General features: G+C 41.2%; 1 protein-coding gene across 2 annotated transcripts in view; it reads right to left on the bottom strand.

Moving 5' to 3' along the window:
• Positions 1-23,977, bottom strand: part of LOC149466344 (putative guanylate cyclase soluble subunit beta-2) — an 82,761-nt gene that overhangs the window by 39,618 nt on the left and 19,166 nt on the right. For both annotated transcript variants that reach the window (XM_089672574.1, XM_089672573.1), the window contains exons 4-10: positions 20,554-20,714; positions 19,371-19,470; positions 18,854-19,026; positions 13,660-13,786; positions 12,913-13,016; positions 8,270-8,486; positions 207-527 (exon numbers count right to left, since the gene is read on the bottom strand). In XM_089672574.1, coding sequence (XP_089528700.1) covers positions 207-527; positions 8,270-8,486; positions 12,913-13,016; positions 13,660-13,786; positions 18,854-19,026; positions 19,371-19,470; positions 20,554-20,714 — 1,203 coding nt within the window. The remainder of the gene's footprint in view (positions 1-206; positions 528-8,269; positions 8,487-12,912; positions 13,017-13,659; positions 13,787-18,853; positions 19,027-19,370; positions 19,471-20,553; positions 20,715-23,977) is intronic.

The following is a 23,977-nucleotide window of genomic DNA, read 5'->3' as shown; positions in this document are numbered from 1 at the left end:
CAGATTGAGAAAGTAACAGTAAATACAGTCAGTAAAAATATGTCATTTAAAGTATAATATTATTAGTGTGATTTCAGTTTGGCTGATAAATTCCCTTTAAGTGTGATTATATTGCATGTGGAGTATTTTAGATACATAAAATCAGAATATTATTTATAAGAATACTATTTATAGGCTCTAAATTATACAATAGCGGGTATACCTACCAGCTTCCACTCTCTTGCCCTCTTTTAGCTGGTTGGCCACGTGTTTTGGAAGCATGGCATAGAGAAGAGCTTCAGTCTTCTTCTTTTCTTCTTCTAAGTGTTTGGACAATATCCTCAATTCTTCCTTCTTCCTCTCAAGCTGGTTAGATAACTCCATCTCAGCCAGCCTCTGTTGATTTAGCAAAATGAGGTCCCGCGTGACATCATGTGGTGCTATATCCGAGATGTGCATCTGTCTCTCCTCCAGTTCATGCAAATTACGTAATAGAGGAGAGCACAAATACAACATGCATTCCAGAGACTCCATCCATATCATCTGACCTGAAGAAAAAAAGTATACTGTCAGGATTATTTAGCAAATATTTGGGGATAACTAGGGGAATTAGGAGAAACTGTTTAGAGGGGTATAAACAACCAATACTGTCAATACTATGATGATGTCCAAAAATAGACTTGGGTAAGACTCTTCTCCCCTCCCCGCCCTTTTTTTGTCATTATTCCCTAGTGTTATGGACATTTAATTTTAATAATATTCATTTTTTTATTTATGTCTATATTAATATTGGTAATTATATGTTGATTTTATGTTGAATACTGTATTACATACATTAGTATATACGTCTGATGACATATTGGGGTTTATTTACTAAAGCTGGAGAGTGCAAAATCATACTCCCTTCTGGATAGAAACCAATCAGCTTCTAACCTCAGCTTGTTCAATGAAGCTTTGGCAATGAAACCTGGAAGCTGATTGGTTTCTATGCAGAAGTGAGTCTGATTTTGCACTCTCCAGCTTTAGTAAATAAACCCCATTGTGTTTACCTTTCAGAGCAATCACTCTTGCTGATGGTCAAGAAAGACAATATGGGATTTATATACTAGAACTGGAGCGTGCAAAATCTGGTGCAGCTCTACATAGAAGCCAGTCAGATTCCAATTTTTTTTGTCAAAGCTGACGTTAAAAGCTGGTTGCCTACCATGCACAGCTGATTTTGCACTCTCTAGTTTTGGTAAATCAAGAAGTGACTTTGTCCACGAAACGTGTAGACAAAAGACAGTTATGATCACCTCTCTTAACTGTTACAAATTATGGTTTTGAGGAATTGTGATTTTTTTTCTACCCATGATTGTACATCTAACTTGCTTTATAATAAAAAATATGTTTTTAATAGAACTTCTGAGTATTTGTTTACATATGAGCTCCCAGTTGACAAAGTCCCCTGTCATCTCCCTCTGTTCTTTGGTATATTAATTGGGAAGATGTCCCTGGGATGCCATTCTTTTCTTATGATCTAGTTCCCCCTACTTAATTATATGCTCTTTGGAAAAAAGGGCATTTTTGCAGCCACTTTTAGGGGCGTCAGGCATTTTTTTACAGCTTTCATACACCCCTCAATGTTGTCCTATGTGCCCATGCACACATAGACGTTTAGAAGCTTTTAGTGGCAGGGTCTTTTAAAAGCTGTAAACCCCCCCCCCACTACCAGTGCATCCAGGAGCAGCAGCATTTTGGTAGAGAAAACATGTGTTAACGCTAGGCGCGTTTAGTGCTTGAGTGTTAATTAATTTCAATGGGCAGAATAAATTATTATTGTGCCAATGAAATTAATTAATACCCAAGCGCTTGATGCCTGTAAATGCACCTAAATGCTTGTAAAAGTGTTAGACACTTTTACAAGCATCAGGCATTTTTTTCTGCCAAAACACTGCTGCCAAAAGGAGCAGCGTTTTTAAACCATTCTGTGTGCATGAGGCCTATCTAGTGTGCTTGTATTTTGCTACCTTTTAAATCTGGAATGCCAAGGGTGTCCCCTCTACTTCTACTAGAATTTCCCACATAGGTTTATATTTTGTTCTTTTATGTTTGTTATGCAATTGAATACAATGACTAATGCACTGGTTTATTATATGCTTAAGGCACTCCAATTTGCTATACAGTGGGGCAAAAAAGTATTTAGTCAGTCACCAATTGTGCAAGTTCTCCCACTTAAAAAGATGAGAGAGGCCTGTAATTGGCATCATAGGTAGACCTCAACTATGAGAGACAAAATGAGAAAAAAAATCCAGACAATCACATTTGCTGATTTGGAAAGAATTTATTTGCAAATTATGGTGGAAAATAAGTATTTGGTCAATATCAAAAGTTCATCTCAATACTTTGTTATATATCCTTTGTTGGCAATGACAGAGGTCAAACGTTTCCTGTAAGTCTTCACAAGGTTGTCACACACTGTTGCTGGTATGTTGGCCCATTCCTCCATGCAGATCTCCTCTAGAGCAGTGATGTTTTGGGGCTGTCGCTGGGCAACACGAACTTTCAACTCCCTCCAAAGGTTTTCTATGGGGTTGAGATCTGGAGACTGGCTAGGCCACTCCAGGACCTTGAAATGCTTCTTACGAAGCCACTCCTTCATTGCCCGGGCGGTATGTTCTGGATCATTGTCATGTTGGAAGACCCAGCCATGTTTCATCTTCAATGCCCTTGCTGATGGAAGGAGGTTTGCACTCAAAATCTCACAATACATGACCCCATTCATTCTGTCCTGTACATGGATCAGTCGTCCTGGTCCCTTTGTGGAGAAAAAGCCCCAAAGCATGATGTTGCCACCCCCATGCGTCACAGTAGGTATGGTGTTCTTTGGATGCAACTCAGCATTCTCTCTCCTCCAAACACGACGAGTTGTGTTTCTACCAAACAGTTCTATTTTGGTTTCATCTGACCATATGACATTCTCCCAATCCTCTTCTGGATCATCCAAATGCTCTCTAGAAAACTTCAGACGGGCCCGGACATGTACTGGCTTAAGCAGGGGGACACGTCTGGCACTGCAGGATCTGAGTCCCTGGCGGCGTAGTGTGTTACTGATGGTAGCCTTTGTTACGTTGGCCCCAGCTCTCTGCAGGTCATTCACTAGGTCCCCCCGTGTGGTCCTGGGATTTTTGCTCACCGTTCTTGTGATCATTTTGACCCCACGGGGTGAGATCTTAAGTGGAGCCCCAGATCGAGGGAGATTATCAGTGGTTTTGTATGTCTTCCATTTTCTAATTATTGCTCCCACAGTTGATTTGTTCACACCAAGCTGCTTGCCTATTGCAGATTCAGTCTTCCCAGCCTGGTGCAGGTCTACAATTTTGTTTCTGGTGTCCTTCGACAGCTCTTTGGTCTTCACCATAGTGGAGTTTGGATTGTGACTGTTTGAGGTTGTGTCTTTTATACTGATAACAAGTTCAAACAGGTGCCAGTGATACAGGTAATGAGTGCAGGACAGAGGAGCCTCTTAAAGAAGAAGGTACAGGTCTGTGAGAGCCAGAAATCTTGCTTGTTTGTAGGTGATCAAATACATATTTTCCACCATAATTTGCAAATAAATTCTTTCCAAATCAGCAAATGTGATTGTCTGGATTTTTTTTCTCATTTTGGCTCTCATAGTTGAGGTCTACCTATGATGCCAATTACAGGTGTCTCTCATCTTTTTAAGTGGGAGAACTTGCACAATTGGTGGCTGACTAAATACTTTTTTGCCCCACTGTATGTATTCTTTGTTGCTTAAATTGGGTCCCATTCATTGTTGTGTAGTAAGGATCACAGTATACTGAAGGTAGCTTTTTTGAAAATTTAGAGCTCTTGTCATACCAACATGCATCTTTCCTGTAAGTTATAGAAAATGTGATTAAACCAAGGTACTAAGTCTTTCTGATACAGTGACTCCAAGGCTCAGTTGATTTACTAAAATTGGAGAGTGTAAAATCTGGTGCAGCTCTGCATAGAAATCAGCTTCCAGATGTGTTTGTCAATATTTAACCACTTGCCTACCGGGCACTTTTACCCCCTTCGTGCCCAGGCTAATTTTCAGCATTCAGCACTCTTGCACTTTGAATGACAATTGTGCAGTCATGCAACACTGTACCCATATGAAATTTGTATCATTTCTTTCACAAAACTTTTGGTGGTGGTATTTAATCGCCACTGGGTGTTTTATTTTTTGCACTATAAACAAAAAAAGAACAAAACATTTGAAAAAAAAAGTTTTTCTTTGTTTTTATTATAAAATTTTGCAAACAGGTGTGCATTGATGAGGCTGCACTGATATGCAGCACTGATGGGCACTGATAGGCAGCACTGATGAGGTGGCACGGATAGGTAGCACTGATGGGCACTGATAGGCTCCCCTGATGATGCTGCACTGATATGCAACAGTGATGGGCACTGATAGACGGCACTGATTGCACTGATGGGCGACACTGATGGGCGGCGCTGACTGATGGCACTGCTGGGCTGCACTGCTGGGCACTGATGGGTGGCATTACTAGGCATTGATGGGTGGCACTGCTGGGCACTGGTGAGTGTTACTGCTGGGCACTGGTGGGTGACATTGCTGGGTGGCACTGCAGGACACTGATCATCTGTGCTGATCTGCTCTGGGACAGCTGCCGGTTATCAGCAGTACTTTCCTCACGCTGTGACAGCTTGAGGAAGGTGCTGCCGATAACTGATAAATGTATTTACTCAGTGACCTGCTGTGTCATTGGACACAGCTGATCATGTGGTAAAAGGCTGCTGTGATTGGCCTTTTACCTCATCACATGATCAGCTGTGTCCATAGGAGACAGCGATCACAGAGATTGCCAGGTGCATGCCGCTGGGGGCATGCAGGAGGACATGTTCTGGGAGGACATCCTATGACACCCTCCCAGAACTAGACAACCGCACTGTAGCAGTCATTCGGCTATAGTGCGGTTGGCAAGTGGTTAACTGACCACACAGCTGCCCCAGATTTTGCACTCTCCAGTTTTAGTGAATCAACCCCATTACATCATATTCAAGGACACTCAGGTAAAGGTTTGCTATTGTGTTGCAGCTCCAAAACTTTGTTTCAGGTTATACCCTATCAAATACAACTTGCGATAATCTGGAGAACCTAAACATTTACTGTAGGGTCCCATTTGAGGTTCTGATGAAAAAGTTGCTGCATCAGTGAAAAAAGAAATGCAAAGACCAATCAAAATCATCCCTTTTCTGAGCTTACTGCAGCAAACTTAAAGCTGGCCTCAGAGCAAACAGTTAAATATGCAGTTGGGATACATGACAGGTTTGTAATGATTTCACACTTGTGTGATTAATTCACCTCTGCCACACATCACAGTCAGGGAAGAGTGACAGCACTTTATCTGTTACAGTTTAGTAATATAGTGGTATCACCTCCCCACCTGTAGCCCGCTGATTAAACAGTAAAGCCTCAGCAACACATACAAGGTGGTATCAAAACGTTTTGAGACTAGTTTTGTAACACGTCAACAGTCGGCAGCACAAGGTTGCATGCACAGGGAGCACCGATCTTCATAAATTGGTGTGCCAAAAGATGTCGTCCTGTGTACATTATAAGCTGTGTACAGTTGCAAGAAAAAGTATGTGAACCCCTTGGGATTACGTGGAGTTTTGCATGAATTGGGCATAAAATGTGCTCTGAACGTCATCTAAGTCACAACAATAGAAGAACACAGTCTGCTGAACATAATACTACACAAACATTAGATGTTGCCATGGTTTAATTGCACATAACATGTAAACATTCACAGTGCAGGGAGGAAAAAGTATGTGAGGCCCTAGCTTAATGACTTCTCCCAGAGCTGATTGGAGCCAGGAGTGAGCCAACCTTGACTCCAATCAGGGTGATGATATTGGATGTGTTGCTGACAGCTGTCTTGCCCTTAAAAACACACACCTGTTTTGGGTTTACTGGTTTCAAGAAGCACTGTCTGATGTGAACCATGCCTCGCAGAAAAGAGCTCTCAGAAGACCTAAGATCAAGAATTGTTGACTTGCATGAAGCTGGAAAGGGTTACAAAAGTATTTCCAAAAGCCTTGATGTTCATGTGTCCACGGTAAGACAGACTGTCTACAAATGGAGAAAGTTTAGCACTGTTGCTACTCTCCCTAGACGTGGTTGTCCTGTAAAAATGACTGCAAGAGCACAGCGCAGAATGCTGCATGAGGTAAAGAAGAGTCCCAGAGTGTCAGCTAAAGACCTACAGAAATCTCTGGCACATGCTAACATTTTTGTTGACACATCTACAATAAGGAAAACATTAAACAAGAATGGAGTACATGGGAGGACACCACGGAGGAAGCCATTGCTGTCCAAAAAGAATATTGCAGCACGTTTGAAGTTTTCAAAAGAGCACCTGGATGTTCCACAGCACTACTGGCAAAATATACTGTGGACAGATGAAACCAAGACTGAGTTGTTTGGGAAGAACACACAACACTATGTGTGGAGAAAAAAAGGCACAGCACACTAACATCAAAACCTCATCCCCACTGTAAAACATGGCGGAGGAAGCATCATGGCTTGGGGCTGCTTTGCTGCCTCTGGGCCTGGACAGATTGTTGTCATTGATGGGAAAATTAATTCCAGAGTTTATCAAGACATTTTGCAGGAAAACGTACAACCATCTGTCTGCCAACTGAAGCTCCGCAGAGGATGGGTGATGCAACAGGACAATGACCCAAAGCATACAAGTAATTCAACAAAACAATGGCTGCAACAGCACAGAATACGCCTTCTGGAGTGGCCCAGTCAGAGTCCTGACCTCAACCCGATTGAAATGCTGTGGCATGACCAGGGGTGGACTGACAACTCATGGGGCCCCCAGGCAATAGGGGATCATGGGGCCCCTGTGTCCTTGCCCAAACTCAAAAAAGCCTATGAAAAAGGTACCAGGGGCATCTCATGGGGCCCCCTACTGACCTCGGGCCCTCGAGCAGTGCCCAAGTTTCCAAATGGTCAGTCCGCCCCTGGGCATGACCTTAAGAGAGCGATTCACACCAGACATCCCAAGAATATTGCTACACTGAAACAGTTTTGTAAAGAGGAGTGGTCCAAAATTACTCCAGATCGTTGTGCAGGTCTGATCTGCAACTACAGGAAACGTTTGGTTGAGGTTATTGCTGCCAAAGGAGGGTCAACCAGTTATTAAGTCCAAAGGTTCACATACTTTTTCCTCCCTGCACTGTGAATGTTTACAGGTTATGTGCAATTAAACCATGGCAACATCTAATGTTTGTGTAGTATTATGTTCAGCAGACTGTGTTCTTCTATTGTTGTGACTTAGATGACGTTCAGAGCACATTTTATGCTCAATTTATGCAAAACTCCACGTAATCCCAAGGGGTTCACATACTTTTTCTTGCAACTGTAACTGGTGCTATTCTGACCACATGCCTTACCATGTCTGCTATTACATCATGGATAGCAAGTTAAAACAAAGAGCAAATGTGAAATTCTGCGTTAAACTGGGAAAATCTGCCATAAAGACCTTTGACATGATTCAGCAAGTTTACGGCGATATTGAGTGGCACATGCGCTTCAAAAGCGGAAGGACATCACTCGAAGATGATGAGAGATCAGGAAGACCTTCAACGAGCTCAACTCCAAAAATGCACTCATCCCAAAGATGAAGATCCAGCTCAAAGGTCGCCGTTTTGACAACATTGTGGAGATCCAGCAATTTGCCCAGTTTCATGCAGAATTTCATGTTTGCCCTGTGTTCTAACTTGCTGTCCATGATGAAATAGCAGATGTGGTAATGCACGTGGTCAGAACACCAGTTGCACAGCCCCCGATGTACACAGAACAATATCTTTTGGCACACTGATTTATGAAGGTCAGTGCTCCCTGTAAGTGTGTGTGCAGCCTTGTGCTGCCATCTGTTGGCACGTTACAAAACTAGTCTCTAAATTTTTGATACCATCTCATAAATAAACTATGCATGTAACCAATGATTTTACTGTATGCTTATATTTTAACCTGTCAATGTTATCTTTACATTATACTATATATGAATGCATAGAAAAGTGTAGAATATAAGATCTAACGTTTTCATACATCTACTCAAATGAGAATCATTAAGTAATTGTTGTGGAGATAGAATGAAACAGGCACCTTTTCTAAGGTCACCTTTCAGAATGAAGCTTGGTCACTTTTGGGAAGGAGTGTACAGTATATGTGTGTTGGCATCCACTCATTAATAGCTATATTTTATCTTTATAAGAAAACGAATACCTCTCAATTCCAACATTGGGCGCTGCCTCCACGACTCTGGCATCATCTCTCTCTTTGTTCTTAACACAAATTGACTGTTGATGAACTTTCTAACATTGGTAATGGTCAGCGTGACCTCAGGGTGTACTGTGCTGAAATAGTCATCCACCCGAATGTCCATAGTCTGTAGACCAGGAACAATCCTCTGTATGCTCACCCCAGCCTGCTTCACTCTCAGCTTAAAGAAAAAAGAAGAAAATTCAGTGTTATTAGAGTGAGTAGGATGCATGAAACACCTATCACACTTAATAGGAACGGCTGAAAAGGATTCTGTTCTAAAGATAACCACCTCTGTCAGGTAGGGTGACCATGTACAGGTTTCATAACACTTAAGTTGAATCTGTTTATGATATGCATATGCGGTGCAAAAAAAATGGGTGCTTGTTTTTTTTTCATTTTGGAGAGTTTGGGAAAATGTTGAAACCCGCAAGGTTTTAACTGCTTTCGGCATCTCTGTGAGAGACATTCACTACCTTTATTTGTCACAGTCACCATTGTTCCTGGGACAGAAAATAATGCAGAATTCAAAGTTATACTGGTGTCACTTATACAGCAGATGAAAAGAAAATCCTCCAATTGGGACTGTTCATGTGACAATTTTCTAGGAGAGGATTTTCTCTCACCTAGTAGATATCCACTTGAAGACTGCAATACTTATAAAACGTTGCGGTTTTCAAGTGGTTTACCGGAGTTATGGCTAAAGAAATCAGCCATAACCCTGGTATTTTTTTTCAGCCCACAGTCAGCTTTCTATTGAAAGTAGTCCTAGCGGGTCTTCAGCCTTTGGATCCCTTTCTGTAGCCACGGGATGGAACGCCCCCCCTTCTGCCACTGCCAGTGTTTCTCAGGCTTACTGTTAAAACCAGAGCATCCAATGTTCGCAGCACACATGTGAGATATCGCCACAAACATTAGAACGAGATCAATAATTCTAGTGCTAGACCTCCTCTGTAACTCTAAAAAGGTAACCTGTAAACATGTTTAAAATGTTGCCTTTGGAGAGTTTTAAGTACAATAGTTTTTCGCCATTTCACAAGCACAAACAATTTTAAAGCGTAACATGTTAGGTATCTATTTAATCATCGTAACATCCTCTTTCATATTTTACAAAAACACTTGGGGTATATACTGTAGGTTTTTTTCCAAAAAAATTGCATTTGAAAAACCACAGCGCAAATACCATGTGCCATTTCATTCCCAAGGTCCTTTGCTAAAATATGTATACTGTAAATAATGTTTGGGGGTTATAAGTAATTTTCCAACCACAAATATGGATTTAAACTTGTAAAAAAAACTTCCCAGAAAATGCTTGGTCTTCAAGTAGATATATTGCCTGACTTCCTGTTGTGTCTCCAGGAATGGAAGTAAAGGCAATCTTCCAACTGAATACAAACAGCAGTAATGCTACTGTATTCACTACATAAATCTGAGTCTAATTCTAACTAATAAAATCATCTAAAACAGGGTTTCTCAACCAGGCTTCCACAAGAGGACCCCAAGGGTTCTGCCCTGATCTACCCATCAGTCACAAACAGTGGGTAGATTGCATGTTCACTGCCAACACATGCAGCATTAGGCAGGGAAGCAGCTTTGCTAGCGCTATTTGATTGTTTTTTTTGGACTGTTGTCTGAATGTCACATTCATTTATTTATAGTTATTGTTTCACATGGTTAACACTTATATTTATGGAAGAATTATCTGATTGGACTCTATGACCTTTTCTTTGAATGTCACATTTATTTAGTTATAGATATAGTTTTACAAGTACCTCCTCCTGTTATGGACCAACCAGCGGTAGCCGCTAGCGCTCCACAGACCGTGATTCCCCAGGGTGCGGAGTCTAAGCCCCGACCTGCTTGTTTACCAGGGCCCCTGTTGGTGGGGATGGACTTGGAGCAGGCCCAAACCAGGTCGCGGCCCCTGGGTGCAACCAGCTGCGGTAGAAGCACTTGCCGGTGGTATATAGCAGGTGAGAGCCTGATGTGAGGAGGTGGAGTGAGCAAAGTCAGACAGGCCAGGTCGGTAACGGTGGAGGCAGGACGGTACAAGCGGCAGGCAGAAGAATAAACAGGTCACAGGCCGGGTTTGGTAACGGGAGATCAAACGTGCAGGATTAGGCAGGAGAATGGTCAGACAAGCCAGGGATCAGAGCAGGAGACAGTCAGTGAATCAGGGTCAGGCAGGGTCAGCAACAAGGCAATCTCAGGAAACACAGGATACAGTTAAAGACCATATGGCAACTTGAGCATAGACATAGCCTGTTTAAATAGGGCGCCCTGCGCCCTCATTGGTTCCAGGCGCACGATCGCGAGTGCGCATGCGCAACCACCATTGCAGGCGCCCCTGGTCCTAACTCCCGCATGCTAGTGCGCCCCGGCATACCGCGCATGCGCAGACCCGTGCGCCGCGGTAAAGCCTGGGGTCCCTGACACCTCCACTCCTGTCCATTACAAGTGCTTGTATGTCACATCACCTAGCATGGTCACAAGAGGAGGAGGGGCCAGCAGGAAACAGAACTCCACAAGAGGACTGATCACAGCCGCTTCCCTGCCATGCCCTGCATATGAAGGAAATTGGTACTGTAATGTGCCATGCTGTGTGCTCTGCTCCCATGTAATGTTCCCTGCCCTTATATAATATGCACTTCTCTCATGTAATGTGTCCTGCACTCATGTAATGTGCCCTGCTCCCATGTAATGTGCAGTGCCCTGCCCCCACGTAATGTGCCCTACTTCCACGTTATGTGCCCTGCTCCCATGTAATGTTCCCTGCCCTTATATAATATGCACTTCTTTCATGTAATGTGGAGTGCCCTGCTCCCATGTAATATGCCCTGCCCCCACATAACGTGCCCTGCTCCCATGTAATGTGCCCTGCTCACATGTAATGTGCCCTGCCCTTATATAATATGCACTTCTCTCATGTAATGTGTCCTGCACTCATGTAATGTGCCCTGCTCTCATGTAATGTGCAGTGCCCTGCTCCCATGTAATGTGTCCTGCACTCATGTAATGTGCCCTGCTCCCATGTAATGTACAGTGCCCTGCTCCCATGTAATGTGCCCTGCTCCCATGTAATGTGCAGTGCCCTGCTCCCATGTAATGTGCCCTACTCCCATGCAATGAGCTCTAGTCCCATGCAATGTGCCCTGCCCTCATGCAATGTGCCCTAATCTTCTTATGTAATGTGCCTTGCTCCCACATAATGTGCCCTGCTCCCATGTAATATGCCCTGCCCTCATGCAATGTGCCCTAATCTTCTTATGTAATGTGCCTTGCTCCCACATAATGAGCCCTGCTCTCATTTAATATGCCCTGCTCCCATATAAGCTGCCCTGCTCTCAAGTAATGTGCCCTGAACTCATATAATGTTGTGCCTTGTTCCCATGTAATGTGCACTGCTCCCATGTCAAGTGCCCTACTCCCATGTAATATATCATGCTCTCATGTAATGTGCCCTTCCCCACATAATGTGCCCTGATCCCATGTAATGAGCCCTGTTCCTGTGTGATGTGCCCTGCTGCCATATAATGTGCCCTGCCCTCATGCAATGAGCTCTGGTCCAATGTAATGTGCCCTGCTCCCATATAATATGTATTGCTTACATGTAAAGTACCCTGCTCCCACGTAATGTGTCCTCCTCTCATGTAAAGTGCCCTGCTCCCATGTAATGTACCCAAATCCCACGTAATGTGCCCTGATCCCATGTAATGAGCCCTGCTCCCGTGTATTGTGCCCTACTCCCATGCAATGAGCTCTAGTCCCATGCAATGTGCCCTGTTCCCATGTAATATTCATTGCTTACATGTAAAGTGCCATGCTCCCACGTAATGTGTCCTGCTCTCATGTAATGCACCCTGCCCCTTGTAATGTGCCCTACTTCCATGTAATGTGCCCTGTTCCCATGTAATGTGCCTTATTCCCATGTAAAGTGCCCTGTTCCCACATAATGTATACTGCCCTCATGTAATGTGCCCTGCTCTCATGTAATGCACCCTGCCCCTTGTAATGTGCCCTACTTCCATGTAATGTGCCCTGTTCCCATGTAATGTGCCATGTAAAGTGCCCTGTTCCCACATAATGTATACTGCCCTCATGTAATGTGCCCTGTTCCCACGTAATGTGCCCTTCCCCCACATAATGTGCCCTACTCCCATGTAATCTGCCCTGCTGCCCCCATGAAATGTGCCCTGCTGCCCCCCCTATGTAATGTACCTTTCTGCCATGTACTGTGCCCTTCTGACCCCCTGTACCCTACCCTGCTGCCCCTATACACTGTTTATCTCAAGTAGGACCCAGAATTGCTCATATCTGCAGAAAAAAACTGCACAAATTTCACATTAGATAGGTACATTTTAATATTGATTCCATTTTCAATGCTATTTCTAAAAATAATTGTTATATAAACAGCTCATTGTTCATACCAATGTTCCATGAACTGTAGATGTGAACATTATTTCAGGGGTTCCCTGAGAGCTCAAACATTTTGCCATTGGTTCATCCAAGGTAAAACAGTTGTTAAATCCTGTTTTGAAATGAGTTTAACTGAATGTAAAAAAACTAAATAGCTAATTTTGTCACTTACTTACTAAAGTGTCACTTACCTCTTCATCAAATACTATATGAAAGGGGAGTACATTACAAAATGTTTTAATATCAACCCAGAGGCTCTTCGGATACACTGGAATAAACCCCCTCAACATTTTACCTGTAGAAAAAATAGATTATTTTTGTTAACAATTATGTGTACAGATGTTTGCATCCCAAACTTCCCATGCTAATTAGATGTTAGAATACTGTAATTCAGAATTTACTTGCAATGGGAACACAGGTAGAACATGGTTCCAAGTCAGCCAATAGGCCACGCTATACGCAGCAATAAAGCAAGACAAGATAGTGGAGGTTATTTACTAAACTAGAAAGTGAAAAATCTGGTGCAGCTCTGCATAGAAACCAGTCAGCTTCCAGGTTTTATTGCCAAAGCTTAAGTGAACAAGCCGAAGTTAGAAGCTGATTGACTACCATGCACAGCTGCACCAGATTCTGAGTGCACCACTTTTAGTAATTCTCCCCCATTCTTTATCTACAGATACAAAGTAAAGGCTATCATTTTTGGGTAACTAATATAAGCACAACATATTATTTCACTAGAATCATTTGACTTTTTCAGATAATTTTCCATAAAGTTTTAACATGGCATTTAATGCAATGACTAAAACAAAATAATAATAATAATAAGCTAATGGAAACCACCCTAGTTTTCAAACTCAAATTATTTGTGTTTATCGTAAAGAAACTTTATATCGGGAAATAAATACAGCAATGTAGTACAAGACATATTAAGGCAATACCTCTCCCAAACTGGACAATTCCTCGTATAGTTCCCCAGTGATTCTTCTTTTTAACAGGACACACAGACACTTGGTTTGCTCTGTCTCTAAGTTTGTTAAATGCATTTTCAATGTTTTGTGGATTGACCTGAAAAATTGAAATCAATAAATTATTAGTTATCCAGGGATGCTTGCTGAATATTCTAATGTCAGATTTTGTTCATGCAGCACAGAGGTCACTGCTGAACTACTGAAAAATGTTTCGGCTTTCTGTATGTGGTCTCACCTTCTTGAGAAGTGTAAAAAACAATAATATAGGATCAGAACCCCTGCCGGGTTTTAACTGCTTCATTTCAGTACAATCCATCCAGCACCATGACTTTATAGCCCAAAAATAGGTTACCCAACCAGTCATGATACCACTTTACAGCTTATTCAGAAAAACAGAAAGCTCACCAGCAAAAATTAAAAAAAAAAAAACAGTTGTTCCATTATAAAGAGATTTCATTATAAAGTGTAAAACTGTATAGTGTAAGTAAAAGTGCAAACAAAAAAAATATGTCAACTGATGTTTTAAGGCATCAACACACCCTTTTATCATGTCTGTCTCCCTTGATAAAGCAGGCAGATGAGGACATGTTTATTTTTGCACATCACCTTACATATGAGCAGAACATCAAGGAGGGTTTGAGAGGCACACCTCCGACCACGTATAAAAAACAGTGTAAGGCTAGAGTAGCATATCGTCTGACAATATGATAATACCAAAAATGTAAAACCCCAGGCTATAACCAGCTTAAGGAACAGATGGTACATTTTACACAAATTATTCTTCTAAGATTTCATAAAATGAAAGTTGCTAGTCTGAACAGAATCTGTAGGAGTCTTCCTACTATACCTCAGAAAATCTTTTCCTTTTTGGTATAAAATACATATTTGATTTTTGCTTAGCCTTCTTGTACTAAGAACATACTTTAAATATAAGCGGGTACATATGGTAAAGACAAACAGTGCTCAGAACCTTTGGTAAACACTGGACTGGAAAAAAAAAACATATCTACTCACAAATAACATAAGGAATGGGTCCTTATAATTCGATCCTGTTTTTGGTTTAGACGTTTGGATAATAGCAGGTGATTGAAAAAGGGTAAAGTAGGATATTACCCAGTAAATCATTTTGACTAGTAACATCCCTAACAATCCTAATATCATGATCACTGACGTCATGCATAGGCTAGCAGTCTGACAGCTGTGTATTTTATAGGCCAGGGTGAGTTTCAAGGCTCCAGTCAGGCATGCCTTATTAGTCAAGAAAATCAGTGGATACTTTCCATTTAGCTCTAAATAACATCATTAGGTAAGCATTGGTGCAAGTGCATACAAATATTTACATAGTGATCAAAGTGATTGTTAATAGGGACAGGAGTCAAAGCTAGTGCAACAGTTAGACCCTGTATTACCGTTGTTGACCATTTATTTATTTCAGGTACTTATATAGCGCCATCAATTTGCGCAGTGCTTGACATATATATATTGTACATTCACATCAGTCCCTAACCCTCAAGGGGTGTACAATCTAAGGCCCCTAACTTACATTCATACATATCCATACTAGGGCCAATTTAGACAGGATCTAATTAACCTACCAGCATGTCTTTGGAGTGTAGGAGGAAACTGGAGTACCCAGAGGAAACCCACGCAGACACAGGGAGAACATGCAAACTCCAAGCAGGTGGTGGCATGGTTGGGATTTGAACCAACAACCCTAGTACTGCCAGGTGGAAGTGCTAACCATTTAGCCACTGTGTTGCCCCAAACTCATTAGCAAGGCTCTTCATGATATAATGATAGCCAGAAGGTGAAACCCATGTTGGGAGAGAACAGAACCTAGGATGAGGCTTTTTATTTGTGTTTAAACTTGCAGTTATAACTTGTACTTTGTTTTACATTATGTCTCAGTCTGCTCCATCTGTCTTACACTACTTTGCAGCTCCTGTATACCTTTTGCCTGGACTAGCTAAGGAGGAAGAAGGTTTGGGTTGAGTGGTTGGGAGCAATCACCTGGATCTGTACCTTCAGATCTGTAAATCATAGGTGGGAACAGCATACATACACTTGTGTGGTTTTATGGATATAATCTACAGCTGTAAATCAAGAGTCCATTTATGAGGATTTCTGACACAAACATAGAGCATCTGGAGTAAGTAAACAGTGTTTTTTTATAATCTGAGCAATAAGATTGCGTATAAGGTGGATATGACTTTTGCAGGCTCCAGATTGCTTGCTGAAGCTCTGTAATGACCTTGTGCATTCACATTGCCTTTTATGTTAAGGATATTTATCATTATTAGCTTTTGTATATTAGCTGTAGGAAGTAGTAGTTACAATTGTTGCTAGCATGGTGGTAATAATAGAGAGTTTTTTATGTTTTGAAGGCATGGCTGATCTCTTTACACTGCATCTTTCCAGTACTGCCTGCCACATTTTTTTATTATGATGATTTTGCCTCATTCCTCCATTTTACTTCAAGTCCCAGAACCAAATACTGAAAAAAAAATCAGTGGTGAGATACTGTATGTGTAATAATCCACTGAAGCCTGCCAACATTGACTGTTCCTTTGTTCATAGCCAATGCTGCATTCTCTTCCAAATCCTTTTTTTTTTGCAGCTAGAATGTTGAGCACTCTATACTGCATTGACTTCTCCTTATACATGAGGTGTAATCTGTATTGAACTAAATATAATACTGTTTTCTTTTTCCATTTAAAGGCTCTGTTTAAGGTCATTTGGTCTGGTAATGGATTTTTATGAACTATGCAGCCTAATGAAATCTATTGTGTAACTGATTGCTTTTATTGCCATGAAGAAAACAATGCAATTACACTGAAGCTTGTTTGTGATGGGTCAGAAGCACAAATAGAAAATGAATGGACCCAGGTGCGATAGGTTCTCCACATTGCTCAATTGTTTGTTGTGATTTGAAGCATGTTATAATGTGCACAGAACAACTGTTCAAAGCATCTGCTTCCTGTGTTTTTCCCTACATTACAATAAAAATATACTAACAGATGTATTTTAATTGCTACAGAACTATTCTGCCTGGAAGTGTAATTTACTGTATTTGGCTATAGAAGAGCTATGGAGCCTGAAGGGTTACAAGGTGCATCTGTAGAGGAGTTCAGAATAGATTAGGATACACAAACGTTACCCCCATGGTAATAACCCTGGGCGTGAAAGTCACCATTTGAAGGTAATGTCGTGGGCTCTAATTTAGGAATTCATTTACTTGCCAGTCTTCCCCAAGGTAGAGGGTTAATGCCACTACCCATGCATCCTGCTATGTTACAAATGGCATCACAAATGGGGAGGAACCGCTTTTGGGTGCAAGAGTAAAGAGAAAAAGCAAGACCTCACTGCCTTTAAAGCTACTTGGCATCTGGGCAAAATACCCATGCATCTGTTATGGAGTATGTCTTGGACACAAGCTTAAGGTTCAATACAGAGAGCATCAGCATGAGTGACCTGGATTGCAAGTCTAGGATGCAGCCAACTGTTGGTGGAAACCACTGCTTGGGCTCAATGTATTTTCTGCCAGATGCTGACTTACTGAGAGATGGTGCAGCAGAGAGAGAGGAGGCCAAGGGTGCCACCAAACTATCAGGTTGAGCCTGAGAACATGCCCAACCAGGGATGGAAGAAAGACTCTCCACTGCTCATGTTGCCAGACCCAGAGCAGTAATCACCAGCTGGGAGCGAACCATGATTCTGGACACAGCGCATTACTGAACACCATGAGGAGTTCCTCACACAGAGTGGAACTGGATGATCTCATCCCTGCACTAGAGCATTTGTCTATTTAAAAAAGGAATGTGATTCCAGGCAGAGGAGATTGTGGTTGCAGCTGTTTGCAGTGTAGATTCAAATCACTGGGTTTATAAAATGCATATACCTCTATTTTGGGGGTCTTCTTCTGGTGAATGTGTACTTCACTTACAGTATTCTAGTGATGGGATCCACATCAGGAGATCTTTTTTTTACTTGATGAAAAGTTTTTTGGTTACTTTTTGAGGTGTCAAGATCAATAAATTATCATACATTGGACTATTTTTAGTTAAGCTGTTTTAGATTTTATTGGACACTGGTTGTTCACACAGAGTATTTTATTGTTTATTTAGACTTATTTCATTGGCACTGCAATTGTATTTTTTATTTATATGGTATTTATAGATATTTTCCTATTGTTAGCAGCCTAAACTCCTTCTTATCAACTAGCACACACATATCCTTTATAAATATGAGCAAGAGCATGATGTGAACCAAAACAAGTCTGTTTACATCTGGCCACCCATATTGCCATCATGGGTCAGCCAACATCTTCTGTAAAAATGTGATAAAAAAATAACCACAAAATTCACAGATCCTCTACTGAATGGAGTGGAACACGTCCATTTAAAAAGGACCTTAAAAGTGAGGCCACAACTTAAAACCTGACTTTTGTCTGATTGTTTAGACCTTTGATTATTCAAGTGTATTGTTTGAACTGTGTTTGTACTCTACTTGTCTGTGCTTAAGCCAGCTATAGATGGCTTGAAATTCAGCTGGTTCAGCAGGGACCGGACAAATTTCAATCCATCTAAAGGCAGGATGGTTGTCAAAATATATCTGCCTCGAATGTGTGGATGGGGGAATCAATTCCTCATTGAATCAAATGAATCATGTATGGCCTGCCTTATCCTGAACATTGGCCTGTTATAATTCTGTTATTATCTGCCATTGCTCTGTTTCTGTACCTGTCTGGAACCTGGATTATGTTTGCTTTCACTTGACCATTAGCCTGCCGATTCAGCTACTGCTTTTGCTCTGATCATTCATCTGAGGACTTACACTGCTATGGCATCTGACCTGACCTGTCAGCTGTTGCCCCTGGCAACACAGAGAGTCTACCAAACCCCATGACATTAGGTTTTCTATTTAGCTAATGGTTGCATTTAGTATGAATAAAATATTGCTTACATTGTCAAATGAAAGTCAGGTGTATGACCATATATGCACACTTTCCAAAATCATCTATATTATCTAAAAGTTCTTTTATAGCAGCTACTTATTTTAAGGGGCATTTGCATATCAGAAAGGCTCCATCAAAACCTTTTTTCCAACTGTCCCCATGCCCCAAACCACGTTAGAAGCCCAATGTTGAAACTTAAAATGGACAAACCGGTTTCTTCTGTTGAGAACTTTGCCTGCATTTTGGTGGAACAGTTGACCTCTGGGTGACAAGGAAAACAATGTGTTCTTTTTTCCCAGTTCTCTCTTCTTCATCTGACTGACTAATTATTTCCATAGAAATTTCTGTTTTAAAAAAATCCATTGCTACAGCACCCATGATACCTAAAGGACAGAGGAAAGTAGGAAATTATTTTCCTCATACATACGCTATGAAATCCACATCACATTTCCTTGTAGCCTCTTGAGAGCAGATGTTTGCACTTTACATCATGTGCATTTTAGCTCTTGATTTAAGCCAACAAATAATTCAACTATGTCAATATAATTGTAGGATTTATGTTTGGAGATTATCATTTGGTAGATGTATCTCAGGAATACAAAATGTATATCAAGATTCCTGATCATCTCTAACTAGGAGTAAATGGACTCCAAAGCATGTCTGTAGATACTGTATGCTTATGTCATAAAAAGATTCACAGTGAAAGAGTTTAGACTGAATACCTTACCTGGAACAATATGGCACAGGCCTCTTCTGTCTGAATAATAGTGTAAATGCATTGACCCATCATCATTCATCTCCACCCTGAAGGAAGGAGCATTCATGGCCTGCAGGGAAATACACACATGTAAAATAAGTCATATACACAATACCAATTTTAAGAATGCCATTATTATTTTATAACACTGGATTTAAAAGTGCCAATAGTCTGTGCAACACGTTTGTTAGATTTTGATTCTCCTGAATATTTTCAAGATGATTTTTTTCACCTTAGAGACTCATGCAATATAGAAACCCAGGCAATACTGATCTTTAAATTGTATAATCCTATGCAGATATTTATATGTTCAAGAGGATTAGAAAACATTTGCAATTCGTAGATTCACTTGAGTTTCATTTATATGTTTCAGAGGATAAAAAAAAATTTGCAATTTGTAGGTTCACTTGACTCTCATTTCTACATTTAAGACAATCAGAAAACTTTTGCAAATTATATATTTACCTAACTTTCATTTCTATGTTCAAGAAGACAAGAAAGTATTTGCAATTTGTAGATTCACCCAACTTTCATTTCTATGTTCAAGTGGATGAAAAAAACATAAGCAATCTGTACATTTACCTGACTTCCATTAATAAGTTGAAGAGGATGAAAAAACATTTACAATTTTTAGATCCGTCTGACTTCCAATGGAGTTTGCTCATCAAGAATCATATACCAATATGTGTTCATCTTAGAATGAAGAGCAATCAATTTGTGATGACAGGAACATGACAAAAAAGGATGATGATGGTAGCAGTCACCTATGAGAGATGATGCTGGATGGTAGATTGGGGTCAGGTATAGGGATGAGTAGCAGAGAGGACAGATCTTTTACAGTACTGGTGAATAGAATTAGGTGAGTTTCATGCAAGTAATTACTGTTGGGCTCCCTCATGAGGATACTTTCAATGTATTAAATAAATAGCATTGAAAGCAAAACATTATGACAATATTAAATACACATACTGTACAACAGATATTATATATATTCACAAATAAATACAGTCTATTTGTCTGATACCATGAGGAAAGAAAACCATGAAAACAAGGCTATAAATTGTATATAAAAGGGTCTATGGAATTGTGACTTTGACCTGGCTCTTCATGGCTTGCTATCTTTGGCTTGTATCAGACGTTGATAATATCTCACCTGGTAGGAGAGTGATAGATAGCTGTGTAAGGCATCCAGGTTAGCAATAAATTCATACAGATTTCCACCCAGAGTTCTCAGCATGTGATCATATCCTGACCTTTTGCAGAACTCAAAGAAATACTCTCCAAACTGTTGCAGTACAGCCTCCGGAGAAACATCTAGGGAACAATAGTAAATTGTGTGTCAGCATGCAGTATTGACGATATAGATTTAACAAGAGCTTAAGAGTTTTTCATACCACAGGATAACGTGGCAAAAGTACAGGTGAAGATGGCAAAAATGTTTTTATAAGTAACATGGAAAATATCTGAATACCTTATACAGTAATATATATACAGTCAGGGCCACTTTTAGATATCATGGGGCCCTGTACAGCCTACCTGACAGGGCCCCCACCCCCACCCCCAGAGAAAATATCAAAATTATATTTATGGTAAAAATACACTAAAAACGCTATTAATGGACACAATCCCAAAAAATTCCTGTTAAATCTACATGATAAAACTGTACTGATTTAATAAAAAAAGCTGCGTGTGTAATTGAGGTCTTGGGGCTCATTCACATGGGTGCTGTGGCCTGTAGCGTGTGAATCGGTGGTTTGTTTATGTGGCTGGAGCCGCTTGGAGCTGTTTGCTGTCAATCTATGTTACACTATGCAGACGCTGCAGGTCCTAATGTTACAGGTATATGGGTGCGGGTGTACAGCCCTGCACACAGACAGTGAGCATTCAGGGCCACTTCCCCACACCTGCACACCTGTCAGATTAAAACCCGTGGTCATACAGCTGCTGTGTCCCCATAGTGTAACAGGTGGCTCCAGCCACATGAACAACCCACTCATTCATGCTGTACAGGCCAGAGGACCTGTATGAATGGGGCATTTTTGACAATTTTTCCTCAGCCCATTATTCACTTGCCCTCCTGAGGATTTACCCCCCTTCCTGACCAGGCCATTTTTTGCGTTACGGCACGGACAATTTTAACTGAATTTAACTGACAATTGCGCAGTTATGCAATGCTGCACCCAAATGAAATGTATGTCCCCTTTTTTCACACAAATAGAGCTTTCTTTCAGTGGTATTTGATCGCCTGTGCGGTTTTTATTTTTTGCACTATAAAAAAAGACCGACAATTTTGAGAAAAAAACATTTTTTACTTTTTGATATTAAACAAGTCCAGTAAAAAAATTAAAAAAATCTAATTTCTTCTTAAATTTAGGCCAAAATGTATTCTGCTACATGTCTTTGCTAAAAAATATGTGAAAGTTATAGCAGTTACAAATGGCGGTATAGATACTGGAACTTTTTTTTCTTTTTACTAATAATGGCGGCGATCAGCGACATATAGTGGGACTGCGTCAGGCATTCTGACACTGGGGGGGAACTGACATGGTGTCACTGACATCCCCAGTGACATCAATACAGTGATCAGTAAAAAAAAGCAATGACACTGTACTAATGGCACTGGGCAGGAAGGGGTTAACATCTGGGGCGATCAAAGGGTTAACTGTGTGCTGGGAGTGTCTTACTGGGGGGCGGTGTGTTGGTGCTTCACTATAAGCACACTGCTCTGGATGGCTGTGATGTGCACAGCCATCTAGAGCAGTGTGCCCGAGCCGACAGGGAGGAGGACTGTTAGTAAACAAAGCAGCCCTCCTCCCCGTCGCAGATCCTCGGCAATCACTGGGCCAGGACCTGGCGAATGACAGCCATGGCTGCGAATGGCGGCGCACCCCCTACCCAGAAATGCAAAATCACATATATATGCATGATTTTGCGCACCCCTGCCGCCCTGTAGCAATATATCTTCTATAGGGCAAGCAGTTCATTTCAATGGGCTGCCTAACGTCTGGGTACATGCAAGAATACTGAAGGCATATTATTTTAAAAGTGTGTTGCACCTAACCACACAATAGTGTGGTACCATGAGTTTGGTGGCTGTGAATGCATCTGTGTTTACTAGATGTGTGGAGGTGCAATTAAGTATTCATGGTACCTGCACACATCTGCAGAGGGCATTGCGTTTCTTTGCTGTGCAGAAAATGCATGCGTTTCTGCACCACAAATGGTGTGAACAAGTTCTAAGGGCCGATTCACACTATAGAAACGCAGTCTACATGTGTTCCATATGCATTTTTTATGCGTTTTTAGCATGTTCCGATGGGTTTTGATGCGTTTTTGACGCATTCCAGTGTGTTTTTTATGCATTCTAGTTCATTTTTCCCCTCTTTTTTTCTTCAATTTAATTAGGGACATTTGCATTCTAGTGCATTCCGATGTGTTTTTGATGCATTTTACCACATTCCAGTACAGTTCTGTGCAGAGAAAATGCAGCCTGTTCTACTTTTCTTTCTGCAACTGGAACGCACTGGAACTGCAAGCATTGATATGAACTATGACATTGACAACCAGATAATCTACTTTCTGTGGGTTTTAGATGCACAAAAAACGCAACTGAAATGCATGTAGTGTGAACTAGCCCTAAAGGTTATTATAGGTAAGGGAACGGGACTGACCAGGAATTGTGAATGCAATCAGACTAGTGGTGAGATACAAATAGGAATCTTATAATACTGTGAGATTTGAGCTGTAGGTGATAGGAAATGAGACACATTAACTAGATCAGTAAATAAATAGTTAAATAAAAAGAGTTGAGCAGTGATATATAGGTTTACAGAGGGAACAGGTGATGACAGTGGGGGTGGGGTGGAGGGGGTCAAGTTGTATAAGGAAAGAGAGGTTTGTAGCAGTGAGCAGAAAGGGATCAGCAGTCTGGAGGAAAGGAGAGAAACAAAGTTGCAATTAAATGTAAACTGAAGGAAACTTGAAAGTGTCAAACTTGTGGAGCAGAGCAGGAGCGCCTCTAACATCACAAAACTGAGGACAGGGCACATTATCCTGCTGACAGAGGCCATTACCATCAGGGAATACAGTTTCCATGATGGGGTGTACTTGGTCAACAACAATGTAGTTAGGTGGCACAAGTCAAGATACGTCCATGAATGGCAGGACTCAAGGTTTCCCAGCAGAACATTGCCCAAAGCATCACACTGCCTCCACCAGCTTGCCTTCTTCACATCACATGATGTAACAGAAAATGTGATTCATAAGACTAGGCCTCCTTCTTCCATTGTTCAATAGTCCACTTGTGATGCTCATATGCCCATTGGTGGAGCTTTAGGCTGTGTACACGGGTCATCATGGGCACTCAAATCGGTCTGCAGTGATGCAGTCCCATATGCAACAAACTGAAATGCTCATCTTTCCCCTTTCAACACATCAACTTCAGGGACAACATGTTTACTCACTGCCGAATATATCCCACTGACTTCTGGATGCCATTCATCTTACTGCTCATCCATATGCATCCAAGGCTGGACCGGCATAAGAAAGCAGCCAAGACATATCAGCCCAGATGGCTG

Source organism: Staurois parvus, unplaced genomic scaffold (genome assembly GCF_062004578.1).
Source record: "Staurois parvus isolate SC_StPar_1 unplaced genomic scaffold, SC_StPar_1.0 ptg000131l, whole genome shotgun sequence".
NCBI lineage: Eukaryota > Metazoa > Chordata > Amphibia > Anura > Ranidae > Staurois > Staurois parvus.
This window is presented reverse-complemented; position numbering and strand designations above follow the sequence as displayed.